General features: G+C 42.5%; 1 protein-coding gene across 4 annotated transcripts in view; it reads right to left on the minus strand.

Moving 5' to 3' along the window:
• Positions 1–1,411: 1,411 nt before the first annotated feature.
• CEP112 (centrosomal protein 112) overlaps positions 1,412–17,297 on the minus strand; it is a 154,549-nt gene continuing 138,663 nt past the window's right edge. For 2 of the 4 annotated variants that reach the window (XM_027654428.1, XM_027654424.1), the window contains 3 exons: positions 5,155–5,256; positions 2,239–2,328; positions 1,412–1,853 (listed from right to left, as the gene is read on the minus strand). In XM_027654428.1, coding sequence (XP_027510229.1) covers positions 1,824–1,853; positions 2,239–2,328; positions 5,155–5,256 — 222 coding nt within the window. In that variant the 3' untranslated portion in view covers positions 1,412–1,823. Of the gene's footprint in view, positions 1,854–2,238; positions 2,329–2,708; positions 2,770–5,154; positions 5,257–17,297 lie in introns of all 4 variants that reach the window. The other 2 variants (XM_027654425.1, XM_027654426.1) reach the window with 2 other exon arrangements.

The following is a 17,297-nucleotide window of genomic DNA, read 5'->3' on the forward strand; positions in this document are numbered from 1 at the left end:
ATTCCATCAAAAAGAAGGAAATCCAGGCCTGAATTCAACCAGCTAGAAGAAGGTCCACGTGTTTACGGATGTAAACTCCTTACTGCCTTAGAAAGCACTGGAACCACCTGAATATCATGGAAGAACACAAGCAGAGAAGCAGAACCAAAGATGCCTTGTTTTCCTCACGCATGAGAGGAGTTGTCACTGTCCCCACTGTCCCCATTTGGACACAGGGCCATACCCAGTGGGTACATCCCAGTGCCCTCAACCTGCTGCCCCAGGAGTTTTTGGTGCTCCTCCTGCAGACCCCAGTAACCACTGCCCTGCACCTTTTGGGATGAAAACCTTTTACTGCCCACAATTAACTAAATGCATCCCAACAAATTCCTCCCCCTGGATCTCCCCATTTCCCCAGGCAAGGATTTGTGGCACCTGCCACAGCACCTCCTCCCTTATCAGAGGAGCCCTGACAACCCCTTATCTGTAATTAGAAGAATCGTTTGTTGATTCAAGGGAGCTGGAAAACCTGCCCAGGCCTGGGCCGGGCTGACAACCAGCAAAGCACCCAGAAGCTGGAGCCTGGGTTTGGCACAGAGCACCCTGGCACTGCCAGGAGGTGGGGTGGATGGAGCCAGCCTGCCAAAACCTGTCCTCACTGATTTCAGTGCCAGGAGGAGATAAGAGCTCAGCTGATGAGCTGGGCCTTGGTGGGACAGCCACCTCCAGCCTGGGCACTGCAGGGAGCAGGACCCTCTGAATCCTGCCTGGACCATGGATTGGGAGTGCTGGTGACACCGGGGTGAGGGAGGAGACAGAGGGTCTCACCACTGCTGCCAGAGACAGGAATTTCTGGCCCCACCTCAAGCACTCAGGCCAACACTGTGCCTGGATCCAAATGCTGGCGGCAGGATGGTGCCCAGGAAACAAAAACCTGTTCTTGTGCTGGGCATATCTGAATTTACACATTCCACATGGACTAATGCACACTCTGGCTCAGGGATGGCCAGGAGATAAGGATGCTGTTCCATGGCTGGGAGGCAGAGCCAGCTACTAGGACTGTCAGGGTCCTTCAGCTTTCCATATCTCATCAAACCCCATCCCAGCAAACTCTCTGGAATCTACTCAGATTTCCCGGGATCATCATGGAGAGCTGGCACGTGCCCACACAGAGTCAAGGCCAACTCTTTTCCAACAATGCCCATGTTATCACTGAGGAAGGACTTTCCTGTGCCCAGTGCACACAACCCCAAAAACAGACAGAACTGGCAGCAGGGCCTGCCTTGTCATCGTGGTGTTTTCCTCCTTGTGCCAAGATTATCCCTTGAAACACAGCATATATTCCCAGTTAACAAAGCCATACAAAACTCCCGTGGCTCCTGAGGTGAGTGAGTGAGATGCCCGAACAGGACAATAATGTCAAAACAAAATATAACAAAATAATAATATTTTAATCTTATGTAAACACATGGACACAGAACAATGTCAAAATATGTTAAAATATCTTGGACAGTAATAATAGAAAATGGGATTTTCTTCATGTTTTGGAGTGAAAAGAATGGTATTGGGAAGTAATAACAAAAATATTAGTAGAGCAAAGTCTACTTGCTCAGTAAGTGAGCTCAGCATGGAGTCAAATTATATCAAAAGCATAAGTCTGTAATAAAATAATGATAGAAAAATAATGGAAGGAAGATACAACAAAAACCATGCTGGCACAAGCAATGAGTATGTTTTCATGAACTTCATGAAAATTTCTGTGCTAACAAAAGAGCCAGTAATCTTTGCATTTTAATTTACAAGAGCCAAATCTTCAAACCTATTCAAAGCAGTCCATTTGGCAATCAAAGAGATTCCACCGTTTCAGCAGACACCTGAAAAGGAAAGAGATTCTTGTTAGTTATATCTTATTATTATTTTTACTCTAAAAACACAACAGGCTGAAAGCAGGGTTGGGTCCAGTGGGCAGCGGGCCTGGAGCTTTATATTTATCTAACAAAGTTACCTATGCTGGACTTACTACCAAGAATCTATGACATTTTCAGCTTCCAGCTAGCTAATTCCTGTTAACAAATAGTTTAGGATTAATATTTTCAGACAACTTTCATGCTTCTAACATTTTCACAGTTGTTTAAATAGCTTACAGACTTTCACAGTATTTTTACAAGAAAACCCTCACGTGAGATATGAAATACCATCAAAGCCTATAAATATAATAAAAGATGGAGTGGCTTTCCTAGGAAGTTTCCTTGCACTCACCTCTCCATGTGAATCACTCACTCTAAAGGCACAGCCAGGCTTTTTATGGCTGCAGCACTTGCCATAATTTATATTGGAGGGTGTAAATGTCTGGAAAAAAAAAAACAACTCGGGCTCGTGGAGATCCGGCCCTTTGAAGATGTGATCTGTAATATTATGCATTGCATCATTGTTTTCTATCTTAAAAGGAGGTGGCATCACCACAGAGCTGCAGCTGTGCTCCGAGCCACTGCCTCATCCTGAACGTGGAGGCAAAGCCCAGACTTGCAATGCACCTGCAAGTTCTCTAATCTTGCTCTAATAGTCCTGACTAAGCACTGGGAAAAAATGCTCTCAGATGCTTGTTTACTGAAAATAAGGATCTTTTCAAATGGCAACCACGTTGCAGAGTTTTAATTAAGCCGTAAAACTTCAAGAAGTGGGATCCACAGGTGTGAAATGCTACGAATGGATCAAAGATAATCCCGTACTTTTTTTGGCGTGTCAGGCGTTCGGGTCTTCCTGGAGGATTCTTTTCTGTAGAAAACTTACCTGTAAAACACATCCCACATGAAAATATGACACAAAACTCCAGATAATATATTTGCTCTCCTTTCATAAAACGTGTTTTTTCTGGTCTCTCCTGCCTAAATAAAATGCAGTAGCTGCACAGGAGAACTAATACTTGATAGAAGACTGTTCTCAGGGCTTCCCCGGTGCTGCTCCAGCTGCCCACTCTCTACTCCTTCAGGAACAGAGTCAAACCAGTTGTTAAACCCAGCTGGTGGTACCATATGGGTTATGCAAGGGCTTGGGAGCTCCAGTTCTCCTCTCAGCCCCCATGTGATTCCTGTTCTCTGATTCCTGCCCTTCTACTCTTGTGATGAAGGTACTCACCTGTTCTCCAAGTGTGGGAAAATGAATATTTATTAATGCACTGCATCCACTGCTGGACATCTCCCCAGGAGCAGACAACCAGGCAGCTTCCTTTATATTTAGCAACATTTGCAGAAAACTTCACCCAAGCCTCGAGTATTTTCTTTTTTCCCCCCCCTGTTTATTTTTATCCCTCGCTCGGTGCTCTTTACCCAGCCCATCCTCTTCATCCTCCTCCAACAATAAATAATCCTGACAGGTGCAGAGATTCCACTGCCCTTCTTGTCTTGATGTTTTTTTTCAAACAGGAATTCCAGCAATTTTCAAAGAGCAGGACACCTGTGCTGCAGAGAGGGCCCAGCTCCCCGAGTGGTCTGCAACGACAACGTGCTGCTGGAAACACAGCCAGCAGCCAGGAATTTCTGGGAGAGCACCCAGGTTTTTAATGTGTGTGGAGTTACTTTCACCTCCTTTGAAACGCTGTTGCTGCTCTCACAGAAGCCCTGCAGGTGGATATCGGATTCTACCTTTTTTTAACTCATTGAAAGGTGTGGTGTTCTTGTGTTAGCTCAGAGTAATGCTTCCTACCAGGCACTGCTAATAGTCCCTTTTAAAGAGTCTTTAAAAATAGCTTTTTACTATCAACTGGAAATAGATTTGGCCCATTAGACCCTTAACTCTTTATTTCCCACAACTTATTTAAATGAGAGAGAGCATCACTTCCAGCAGGGATCCCTTGAGGTGGAAGCAAGAGTGTTTACAACCAAAGTGTTGAAGTTGTGTCACCACCTGCACAGGGAAACGTGAGTTTCCACTATGAAAATTTCCTACTTCCACTGAAGGTGGCCTTTGTCAGGGCAAGTGTCTCATGCAGAGTAAAAAATGCTAAGGAATAACCCTTATGCATTGCAAAGAGGAAAAAAAAAAAGGGGGAGGGGAACCCCAAACACTTTAAATTACCAAAAATCTCCACAGGGAGACATTGCATAGGAAAGGGAAATGGAGAGTTTATAGATCAATAATTTCTTGAATGGTCCTGAAAATTGGTATAAGGAGTGTGCTGGCGCTGAGCCCAAACCTGTCCAGTGTGTCCTCAGGGCTCCTGCTCTTCCCACAGCTCCTGGCAGCTCTGAGTCAGCCCTGCTCTGTCCCTCAGTTCTTCCCTTCAACCAGGAAAGATCCCAACTCCTGGTCCTTCTCAACACATTGAAATGCACAGTCCTGCACCAGCCATATGTGAGCACTGACAGTGTTTTCCTTGGATTCCCATTATCCCCCAGCTATGACCACCCTTCTTCATTGCTCTTTATCCTTCCTCATGTGAGGTCAGGCAATGATGACATTTTGTTTTCTTCCAGCTCCCAATGCACTGAGCAGAAAAGCACCAAATAACTTCTGTGGGAACCACGTGCAAGAAACACACCCAATTAATCAGCTGTTCCCTATTTCCAGTGACATTTGGATATTCCTATTAGCCAATTTAATGGTCTATTGCATATAAATCACATTGATTCTGCATTACTCTAGAAGAGCTTGTGGTTTGCAATATTAAAGGCAAAACATTACAGATGTCTATTAAGGCCTCTTTGGAGAGGAAAATGCAGAAATACCACAATGAACATTTGGACTAATATCTTATAAGAAATATCATTTGTATTATTATATGGGCTGCAAAGAAAATAAAATTATTTCTAATCCTCTTCTGCACCCTTTATAGGCAACAGTTAAGTGATTCCTGCAGGAGAAACAGGGTAAGGAGGATAAAAGTTAACTGTGTGCTGTATTTGAAAGGCTGAGATATAAATCCAAACTATTGAACATCACAATTTTTCCTGGAAAAAACTGGGATAAGATACAATCTGGTAGCTCTCAAGGTGAGGAAACTGGAGGAGAAAAGCCTTGTGAAAAATGACTGAGTGAGAACCATGTGAGTGCTGCCATATTTTGGTTTTGAGACTCATTCAGTATTTTTGGCCAAATTTTAGATGGTCATAATGTCCTGTCTAGAACAGATGGTTTTAATCCAGTCCAAAAAGCTGAAGGACAATAATAGGAATTTACCTGAGATTTTAAAGATAAAATGGTGTCTTCAAGTTCCTTTTTTGAGGCTGCTGGCATCAGCCCTTTAAGGATTTTTTCATATTCTTCTCGTACATTGATCAACTGTAAGAGAGCAAAAATAAATTTATATATAAATGGCTACTCTTAGATGCTGGAAAGTAACTTTTTTTGCTTCTTTTGCCCAAATTGGAGTCCAAGTAAACACAGAATTGGGCTATCAAGGGAGAGGAAGGAGAGAAGAAAGAACAGCAAAGACCCCTAAGGAGCAGAAGAGGTAAAAGAGACAAAGAAAGGAAAAAGAAAACACAAGAATAAAAATATATGGAGAGGAAAAATATAATGAAAAAAAACCAGGAAGGCATTACTTGGGACGTGGCCTGAAGAAGCAATAATCATTCTTAAATCCATTTTAATTAAGCATTTATAGAGACATACACTTTGCAAATTGATAGAAGTTTTCTTTTTGTCTTTGGTATCTAAACCAGGTCACTGGAGAGACATTTGTCCCTTGCTCCCTTAGGCAAGGTGAATTCTTGTTTCCTAGGAACTTTTTTTACAAAATTTCTCAACTTCCAGGTGCCTTTAAGGATTTGTTTTGACTTTTTTTTTTTTTTTTAAATTCATCATACAACTATTTTTCACTGCACTTTGTGTCTTCCTCAGCTTCATGGAGGCTACAGGACTTTCAGCAAACAGGTTTGAGCATCTTGGACTTGTTGCAAGGCCAGATGTTCACCCCAAAACGAGGAGGACATTTTAGTCCATAACCTTATTCCACAGATGCTGAGGAAACAGTGTCATGTGAAGAGAGATCAGCTGGAAGGGTTGTGCTTCGTGTCCCTCCAGTGGGGTTGGATTTTGCTGAGTCTTGAGCCAGGATAAGTCCAGAGAGTCTGGTTCAGGTCAGTCCCTCACCCAGGACAAGCTCACACTCCTTGTTAGTCTTTGGCTGAATCAGGGCCTCACATCTGTACTTAACTTCCAATAGGATTAACTGCTTAATTCAAATTAAGCAAGGACTTAGGTGTTTTTCTGGATTAGCAGCTGAATATGTAAATAAAGGATCAAAGGGACTCAATATCAGATTAACTCATAAAATACCTTTAAACTTTCGAATTGAATCCTTTTTTTTTTTTTCCCAATAGTTTACACTCCAACACCATTTGGGGCTAATTTTTAGTTCCCAAATCGCTGAAATCTTACCATTGCAACCACAAACCAAAAAACCTCAGCCTTCAAACCTGGAGAAGGAAGGAGTTCCAAGGAACTCCAGGCTGGAAGGAGCAACAGACGCTCCCAACACGTGAGAACCCGGCTCGGAGTTCACCCCCAGCCACCCTCTCACGGGAAAAGCAGCTCCTGCCAAAATCTGCGTTAACAATTATCAATACAAAAGGGATAAAACAATCCCGACGAAACGTTAGGAAAATTCTCTCCGCCCTGAGTCATCCCCCCGACACCGGCAGAGAAATCGCCAAATCTTTATGCAAATGGGCAATTAGAGGCTTTCCTCGGGAACTGCGAGGAAGTGATGCCACTATGCAAATCTAAAGGAAAAAAAAAAAAAAGAGGTGAGACAGGGAACCTTGTTTGAACTCTGCCTGTCTATAAGCCAGCGATCGAAATTTATGTTTTTGAAAGCTACGCCAATAAATTTATGCTACTATTTCTATCAAGGCTTCCAAAGTAATGCCTAGGTGCTTTGCCAGGATAAATATTTTCTGAGCCAACAGCTCGTTTGGGTGGGGACCTTGATAGAGCAGAAACATATATTTCAGTTGATTCAACATGTTCCATTTATTCTTGGTGAGACGAGACCAGAAACAGGCGGCCAGAGCAGCAAAATGCTTTTATTTCCTAAATTTGGAACAATAAAGATCTATTTCATGAGTACGAGGACCTACATGATCACCTGGCCAATATGGAGATGCAACAAAAATTTTAATACAGCTGTGTGAGGGAAATAAGAATGTTCTAATTGTGCAACAGTTTTCTTGAAACCAGGTCACTGCTTTTAATAGTTTAGCCTGTAATTGTCCTTTAAATAAGTGCTTTCACAATGCTGGTAATGTTTGCTATTAACTCTGTAAAGCAGCAAGGGATCGTTCCCTTTTGACAGAGGTGTTTCTTGGAAAGCCAGGAAGAAATATGTGCTATGCTTTAAAAAATAGAGATATATTATGGGGTCAGCTGAAAGTGGAGAAAGAAAATGAGAAACAAGCCCTGGTAGCTGCAGCACGGCTTGGGCTCATTCCTTACTCTGTTATAGAGAGAAGACACATATTTTTTTTTTGCAGTGAAACCTGCCCTTTTGGATACAACTCCAATTTGTTGGAGAAGACAAAATATGGCACTTTCAGCTGTGCTCACTAGTAATTGCATCACAATATGATGAAAATAAGTTCCCAGCTGTTTCCTACCATGTTCTGGTGAACAACCTGCTGGTATTTTTGGCTGAAGTCACTATCAAGGTTTATTGACCCAAGAGATTAAAACAGTGCATGGCAAAAGTCTAAATCACTTCTTATAACCCCAAGTGGGCTGATGGATGCTCATTTTAATGATGGAAGGTTTTTATTTTTTAGCACTTATTTTTGGCCAAAGAAAGCTACGTCTGCAGGGATATGTGGGGTTTTTTGTGCCTTAAAGGGCTTTTTTGTTCTTTTATAGCCTCAAGCTGCCTCCCTAGGATCCACAAATACTGTGTCTCCTCTTGCACTCTTGAGGGATGTTTAAAATTGCAATTCTTCAGCCCTCAGGAGGGCTTTAGTCTGCTGGATGGGGATGGCTCTATTTCATTCACTGTTGTGCTCGTTTTTCTTCAGTCCTGAGAAAGCTTTTTTTTTTTTTTTTTTGAAAATTCATTTTGGTGAGTTGATTTAATCCATGAACCCCCAGGAAGGTTTTATAGCTTTTAATATTAAGCTGCCACACTGGCCTTTGTTTATTCAGGTTGGTGGCTAACATATGAGGTTTTAGAGTTTTGCCATCAATCATCTTTGGTGTCAGCAGGGACAAGGGAAAGCTGAAGCTGCCACACGTAGCTCATGTGTGCTCAGTCACACGATAAATTAGGAAAAAAAGAAGAGACAAATATTCACACAATTATACAAAGTGATGACAAAAGCAGGGCAGTTGAAATTTCACAGACTCCCAGTTCATGAAGTTGGGCATTGACCATTCTCAAAGACATAAAAGTTGGGTTTGATGCCCAGAAGAGAAGCATCCAAACCTGAGCTTTCCAAACCAAGCAGTCAGGCCTGGCCCAATGCTTATCAAGAGAATCACAGAATTCTTTAGGCTGGAAAAAGCCTTTAGTCCAACCACTAACCCAACACTGCCAAGGCCACACTAAACCCTGTCCCTCAGCACCACATCTACAAACATCTTAAATCCCTCCAGGGATGGTGGCAGCCACTTCCTCGGGCACCAGTGCAAGATGAGTTTCAATTTTACCACTTCAGGAACTCTTCAGGTGGCACAGTTTAGTTTTGCAGCCACTCATCATCTCTAAAAGCCTCAGGGGGATGTTTGTGGGGCTGGGTTGGAAGCAGGTGGGAGCACCGAGGAGGAACAAACCCCACTGACACCTCGCTGGGTTCCAGCCACTCCCCTTCCTTTTGGAAAGAAACAACTCAAGCACAACTAGGAGAAACACAGCATCTTCAAGATGACCAGATGCATTTTAGCCCATGTGCTGAAAACAGCCTGCAAAGCAGAGGATATTCCAGGTCTCTTCCATGCTCTCCACCAGATCCTGCTGAGGTTCCCAACAGCCAGATCTTCCCTCCTTACATCCAAGAGGTCTGTGATGCTGAGTTCACCCAGAACACATTGGCCCTGCTGCAAAATATCTGTCTCATCTAAATAAAAAAATAAAAAAATTCAAAAGCCCTAAATAATGGAATCTTCTCCAGATTTCCCAGCTGTAAATGACTTTATCTGAACCAGAGGAGCATAAGGAAACTGCAAAAGAAACTTTGAAGCAAACAGTGCCAAAGCAAATGAAGGCACCACAGAAGAGTTGTTCGAGTTCCTTTAAAAAAATAAATCTTGTCTTGAAGGGCATGAACACATTGTGTTTATGTCAGATAAGAATCAAAAGGCAGTTCAATTAACTAGGGTGTTGTGGGTTTTTCAGTTATCTTGATTTCTGCCTGTTTGTAATATTTATGAAGGATAATAATTCCACATGTGCCAGGAAATACTAGGATAGTGACCAAAAGGCATAATTAGGATCATTTAATTGTTATCAAATTTTCTCCACATTTCAGGGTGAGTAAGATGAGAAAAGTAATTTCCTGTCTCTCTCAAGTCCCTTCCTGCATTATTTAAACAATTGCATGTTATAATGCTGTTTAAAAGAGAAAACTCCTTAAAAAGGTTATGCATCTGTTCTGCAACACACATGAATGAAGACATGAAAGATCTGCTGTAATAAATCTGAAAACAGGTTAGGGTACCAAAAAGGTAAAAATAACTCCTTCAGCCTTAGGCAAATCATTTAATCTCAGAATAAAGTCCCCTCCTTCTAAATGAAGGTAATGATAATAATGATGTTGCACAGATCAGCTTCATTCAGGTGCTGTGAACACTGCTGAAGGAATTTTCTGAAAGCACTTTGAAAAGGGCACGTGAAGGACAAATCACTGCCAATGCCATCCCAATTTAAAAAAACCCACCCTAATCAAGAACAGCACCAAAACAAACAAATAAAAAACCCGAAAATGCAAAGAATGATTAATCACTGCTCGTTTGTATCCTCCCTAATTGCAGGGACTCCTCCTTTGCTTCTCAGCACTCCTGAAGTCTAAGTGAGCACAGCTCCACTCCTGCAAAACCTCTGTGGGTCCAGATGTGCCCCTTCCTCTCTCAGCCAGCCTGGGACACTCTGGGCAGCGTCTATAACCCAGGAACCAAACCAACCAAAATTGGCAATCTCCTTAAATTTCAGAGCTCTCCAGCTTCTGCTCTAAGAGAAAATTTAACCGGAGCTCGAAATCTGCTGAAAACAATTCTTCCTAACGAGGGATCCAATGATGTATCAATTGTTTCAGTGAAGATCAAGGCCTGAACATTTGTCTTTTCAGAAAATATTTCCAGCACGAATATCTGCTGCTTTTCAGGCCACATCCTCTCTCCTTTCAGGCAGTGGGAACTTCGGCTCTTGCTGTGCAACGGACGCTGAAATATGGCTCCTCCAGATTTAGAGGAATAGAATGCAATTTGATACAAATGTTCTCAAGTTCTTAAGCAAAGTAATGAACGCCATAAATCCCATGAATTTGGCTCAGCTGAAAACAGTAACCGAGCGAAATCAGCTGAGCAAAGTCATTTTGTCAAGTGAACACCATGTTGTTCTCCACTGAGGAAATACTGCTGGAGCACCTCCCCTGTCCTGACAGTTTCAATAAAACATAAATTGGTGGCATAGACATCCTCTTTGTTTGTCTGTCTTGAGCTAGTAAAGCATCTGAGAGTCCAAAACATTTTTGCCTTGTTGTTTTACTAACCCAGGGGACCTCCAGCCCTGCAGAGCTCTGAGCTCCAAGTCCTTTTTTTTTTTCCCCCCAACCTGCATCCAAGTGGCCTCATTACTTCAGTGGCTTGTATTTCGATATCTTTCTTTTCTTAACCAAGATCTCCCACCTGGAAAATCCTCTGTTTGTAGTTAAGCAATCTGAGTCCATATAATTCATAGCTGCAAAGGAAGGGAAGGCAGGCAAAGCTTTTTGAAAAAAAACCCCACCAGTGGGCTGCATATGGCAAGAACAGGATTCTTGGGATTAGGCGAGTTGGAGAGGAATAAAAGCTTTCACTGTCAACACCATGGAACAACCAGGAATGTTGTGGCTAGAAAATTCACGCTGTTCTCTCAACCTCCCCCTCTCCAGGGCTCTGCTATTGTTCCAGCTGGGATTTGGAGGATCCCGGACTTATTTTCTTCTCCTTCCAGATGATTCATTGCCGATGCCATCTTTGTTCCCTGAGCATTATTTCCCTCAGCTCTTGTCAATGCTCTTCATTTATAGGCCCGAGAGGTTGGTGTTGCAGCAGGAGGGTTGTCCCCTCCATGGGGTGATGGTGACGGGGGGGGGGGGACACACACCACTGACGCCCCCTGAGTGGGAGTAACCAAACCCAAACCAGCCCAGCTTCTCCCCAGTGCTGCTGGGCCAAAGCTGAAAACACAGAATCACAGAATATTCCGAGCTGGAAGGGACCCACAGGGATCATCCTGTCCAACACATGGGGTTGATTTCTGGCTCAGCCGATTCCTAACGCACTATCAGGGTAGTTCAGTCTGAAATAAAGCAACTCTGACACCAGCGCTGGAACACATTCATGCATTTCAGTTTTACATTCCAGCATGTGTTACCTTCCACAGAATCCCTCCCATCCAGGGTGGGAAGGTTCCAGTGTCTGGTACAGGAGGTGCTGAGTGCTCACCAACGCCAGCAAGAGCTCCCAAAGCTCAGCAGCAGCAGGATCAGGCTCAAGATCTTCACACTGACTGTGTGAACAAGCAAATCTTTGCAGATAATCATCAGAAGCTCCTTTTACGATCACCATGTCCAAGAACCAAAAATCCAATCAGCGTCTCAACAGGAAAACCAGCTGCCAGGTTTGCAAAGGGTTGGGAAGAGCCTGCCCAGCTTTGGGCAGGGCAGGAGACAACACGGCTGCGCTGCCCGGACGGACTTCTGAGGGATGGCACTTGGGGGTGATCAAACTGACAACAAAATACTGCTTCAGAATTTAAATGAAGGTAAAGATCAGCATAAAGTTGGTCTTTTCCAGTCTTTTTCTGCTCCATCCAAGCCCCTCATCACTTAGAAAAAGAGAGTGGGACAGTTCACTAATTGAACAGGCACCGCTCTGGAGATGAGGTGTCTCTGCTCTGCTCCTCTGTCATCTGCTGGCTCCTCCATCCATTCCCACTTCTCCTTTTTTTTCGGATTCCCTGCTTTAAGTATCAGCCTCTCTGTCCCTTGTAGTCCTACTTTAAGTGCTTCTGAAAGAACAAAATCCCCTTAATTGATAATATGCAAGCAAACCACAGACACTCTCAAATGAGGTGCTGCTCTCTTAAAAGAAAGATCTTTTTCTCATTCACTATTATTTAAGACGCAGAGCAAGAAAACTGACATTTTAAAATGCTCTCTAATTCCTCCACACTGGCATATGTTTCTATTCTCTTTTGGTAACAATTCTCTTTTTCCTTTTAACTCGTCGTTCTGTACTTTCTGTTTGCTGCCTTTCTCCAGCTGGCCACCTCATTCCAATAATTCATTCTCTTCTGTAAAGTAGGTGTATATTTGTGTATTTTCCAGTTGTGCCTGATTACCAAAGCTAACATTTGATCACTGACTTCCACACGTACATCATCATCATCAACGCTTTTCCCTTTGACAGTTGCACAGTTGGTGAGAGCCTTCTCTCCCACAGTTCCTGCCATATGGAGCTCCTGGGAACTTTCAACTCCATTGATTTCCAGCTCCTTTCAAATCCCACCTGCAAAGCTGTTTTTCTCTGCTCGAATCTCAGCTTCTATCTCCTTCTGCTAATCTGAAACTTCTTGCTGTACAGAAACATTTCCCATATTCATTTTAATTCTCTTTCCTTTCATAGGCAGCCATTAAAGAAAATGCTAGACAAAATATAAAATGTGCCAAATGCAAAATTATGATTTATTCTAACAATTCCAGTCTTAATTAAAAAACTGGGGGCCACCTTTGCATCAAAGTGATTAATGAATATATTAATGGACTTGTGTATATGGTGAGCACAAACCAATGTAAAAAGTGGTAGAATTGGGCTCCAAATAATGTCTGTGGTCATTTTATTGTACCTAAATCCATGTCCTATCCCTGGAAGTGTTCAAGGCCAAGTAGCATATGCTTGGAGAAATCTGGTCTAGTGGAAGGTGTCCCTGCCCATGGCAAGGGGCTGGAACTGGTTGTTCTTTAAGGTCCCTTCCAACCCAAACCATTCTATGAAGTCAACGTTGCCATACACCTATAGAGGCACCTATATCCATGAAAGGTCTCTTACAGAGATATAACCAGGATCAGCCTGATCCTTCCCCATCAGCCTCTGTTGGGAAGGCTGAAAATGGACTAAGAACACCCTCAGAACTCGATGCTGTGGTCTGTGTGCACCAAACAGCCTGAGCAACATGTTCACACTCACATCCCATTCTTCACTGTTCCTCTGTGGCTCTCCAACATCTTCTTTTGAGTAGAAATATTTTAAATTTGAAATTTATCCATTATAAGTAGTTAGAAAAGAAATCTTCTATTGTGCAGATGTGGAACCATCCAGTTTTCAGGTGCCAGCCTGTGGGGAGCTACATCCCTCTGCCTGTTGGCTCCTACATCTTTCACAGCATATGAAATGTTTTATGGAGGGAAAACAGGTGAAACACACGGGTCCCTCCTGACCCCAGTGCTGGGTGTGTCAGCAGAGCAATGGATGGAGGAGATGACAGAAGGTCCCTCCTCAGCCTCCCAGAACTGCAGGAAAACCAACACTCTTCAAACCCACCCTCTCTGATAGGTGTTGATCACACACAGAAACTGCAGGGAAACCATTTCAAGGTGACAACATTCGGTGTTGCTGCTCTTGAAAGTCACGGTGGAAATTTCTTTCAGGTTCTCCCTCTCTTCCCCACGGCCCCAGAGGCTGCTCCCCGTGAATCCCTGCTGTGGTTACCATCACTCACATCCACACTGAGCTTCCTTCCCACTTCTGTGGGAGCAGGAATGGGTCTCTGGGGGAGAAAATCTGGAAGCGTTTCAGTGACGTGGGTCAAAGCAAGCAGAGCAAACAGCAGGATTTCCTCACCACCTCCAGTCCATGACTTCTTGGTTCTCGAGTTTCCAAAGTGCTCCTCAGCCTGGTGAAACAAAGGCTGCCTCCATCCTCCTCACCTGCAGCTGGACACAAAGCCAACCTGGACTTTTAAATACAGAGCTTATTTGTCTGATTTTGGGTGACTGAGGAAGTCTGGAAATTCAAGGCAGGAGCCCCAGATTGTCACTCGACGGCATTTAAAACATTTTGATACCTTTAAAAATCGTAGAATTACAGGATGTTTTGGGTTGGAAGTGACCTTAAAGATCATCTCATTCCAATCCTGCTGCCACAGGCAGGGACACCTTCCACTAGGTAATGTTTCTGAAAAGAAATATGGACCAAAAGCCCTAAACTAAAGGGATAATAGTACTCAAGTGTTCCAGCCATTGAATTAAGAACTACTTGGGACTCACACCATGGACATCAGTGTATGTTGCTCATCTGTGTCTCACTGATTCCTTGCTCACAGCTCCACAAATCCTCTGGCAAGCAGCTCTATTCCCAGCAAGGAGAAGGTGTGGCAAACCTTAGAAGTTCTCTGTGCTACACAGCAACTAAAATTTCAGAAGGATGCATCACAGCATTCATCTGAGAACAAATATATTTAGTTGGCATGGAAACAGTAAGTTGGGCTGAGTGTGGTAAATATCCAGCAGTCATGAAAAATCAAGCAAGTCAGGATAATAAACATTAGAAATGAACACTGGCTGAATGCTTTTGAATCATGGCTCTTTTACAATTATCACTCCTGTTTTCATTTGAACATGAGTGAAATCCACTTAAACTAAGCTGTTCCATTTTATGCCAAATACTTCTACAACATCCTCATTCAGATAACTCCTTTCTCCCTTTTTTATAATCTATTTGAGGAAAAAGAAATTAAAGGGCTGGAAACCCCCATTGCTATTTTCCTTCATTTCCTCAGCAATATTAATGAACATAATTGATTTTCTGTCTCAGAGAATCTCTCTTCTTTAAGACTATTTATGAGTTGACTGCTTGAATGAGTATGGCTTGAGTATCTATAATGTTGCTACTTCAGTTTTTTGCAAACACAAAGAACTTTTCCCCCTCTATTATCCCCAAATTTACATCATACTCAATTCACCCCATAGCTAAAACACTAGAACAAGGAATGAAAGAATAGCCTTTTTTTTCTGAGAAAATTCTTGCTTGTATTTCTCAAAAGAGAAATTCTTGCAGCTTTTCAGTAAACTGAGTTGGGATGATTACCCTTCCAGAAAAGGGAATTTGAAGTTAAACTAGGTATGTTAAAGAAATCTAGGGAGTAAAGCAAAAAGATCACCACCATGAATTTTTACACAGGCCCCAATTCAGCAAAATTTGTTGCACATGCCTAAATTCCTGAATTCATTAAGGACATGCTTAAGCTCTCAGTGATGTGTGTCATTTTTAATTACACACTCACAGTATGTAAAGTCTCCTGTATGAACAACTGAGATTTTTTTAACTGTGACTGACAAATGCACAAAGCCATTGGACTTAAGAGAAACATTTTTAGTAGGATGAAAGATATTTCTGTCGGAATTAGATCCAGACATGTATCAGGGACAACCAAGGGATACACTCACCCCAAGAGGACATGATAAGGAACACAACCTAAATGGGATCACTTGACAGAAAGCTGATATCCAGAGCTATGTAGGCTTGAGATATAAGAAACTTCCATGCTGCTTTTAAAGAAAATGGTTTGGACACCCCCAAATTTCCTAGAAACCTTCCCAGACTGTTTTAACTGTCTTGGGACTATAAATTAAAAAAAAAAAAAAAAAGTGAGTTACACTTCATTTGCTGCCAGTTTGCCACTTTCCACGAATACAATTATATGTCTCAAAAAGGTGAACATCTAAATTTTGAAGGAAACATCCCACAGTTTGACATGGGGAAAGATGATACAGCTCTGAGACTGCAACCCTAAGTGCAGCATTACTGAACACATGGATCATTGTCCTGGAACACCAGGACAGAGACAGGACAACCTTTATGGAAAAGATAAAATTATTTAGGCTACTCAAAGTGAGAGAAATCCCCAGCACTTTTGACAAACGTGATTGGAACTCATCGTCCAGAGAACCACTGGTGAGACAACACAGATACAACGTGATTGCACCTACTCACACTGAAAAGGGGACAGGAAAAGTAAAGAGGAGAAACCACAAGTTCAGCCAAGAACATGAAGTATGGGAGTGGAAAAGCTCCATAAAAACAACTGCTGCTCTCCAACTGCAGCACCACACTCGGCTCTGCACAGACAGAGTCCAACGCATTTCCCCCCCTTTATTTATGGGACAGTTTGTCTCTGTCTCTCTGGATAATTATAATAACGAAAGGTTAAGTCTGTGTGATCACCAGAGGGTCACTGTAACAAAGAGTTAAAGCTCTGCAGCTCTGTCAGTCACTCTCAGAGATTGAAGAGTTATAAGGACATTGCACTGAAAAAACAGCCAACATGGAGCACCAAGATACCACCCAACAAGCCATAACGAGAAACAGCTTTTTATTTTTAATTAAAAGCACAACAAGATGTTTTTTCATGTCTCATTCATTTGTTTGTTGTTGTTATAGAATCAAAACACAAGATTTTTCCTTTTAATGAAAAACAGAAGCTGTTTAACCCTCTCTCCTCCTTATTTATAGACATGTAAAAGCTCGGGAAAGTGGCTTTTGTAACAGTGCCAGCACAAATCTCCGTGTTTTATGCAGTTCTGATTCAGGCAGCATTTGGTAAAAGCAGAAAACAAGTTACTGCCTTGAATATTTCAACTCCCTGATCGGCTGATGAGTCGTTAACTACTGTTAACACTTGATGAACATGTTTACAGGTGCCCTGGCCAAACATAATCACTGGAAACGTGTCAGAGCCCTCGTTTTTGCATTTTTCCTCTGGAGAGATAAGAAGAACTAATGAATTAACCAGTCACGGAGAAGACACACTAACAACTTTCAAAATGTTTGTCTACAAAACAGACCAAAGCCACCTAAACAAAACCATCCTCAGTGGCTCCAGCTCTGAATTCCATGGATGAATGGCAGAGCCAAGATCACTGACCAACTCGGACATGAGTGTTACCAAACTCTGACAACACAACCTTGCAGGAAAAGCTCAGAGATGGACAGTAAACTGTAATTTAAATAACATTTCTGTTCTATTATACTGGGGAACAACATGTTACTGGCTGAGCTGGTCCTTCATTAATTTAGTGTGGACAGGATAGTTCTGTAGGTTGGTTTGGAGCAGATGCTGAGGAAGAGAAAACCCTGAA

The sequence above is a fragment of the Corapipo altera genome, unplaced genomic scaffold (genome assembly GCF_003945725.1).
Source record: "Corapipo altera isolate COAL_440 unplaced genomic scaffold, ASM394572v1 343, whole genome shotgun sequence".
Classification (NCBI taxonomy): Eukaryota; Metazoa; Chordata; class Aves; order Passeriformes; family Pipridae; genus Corapipo; species Corapipo altera.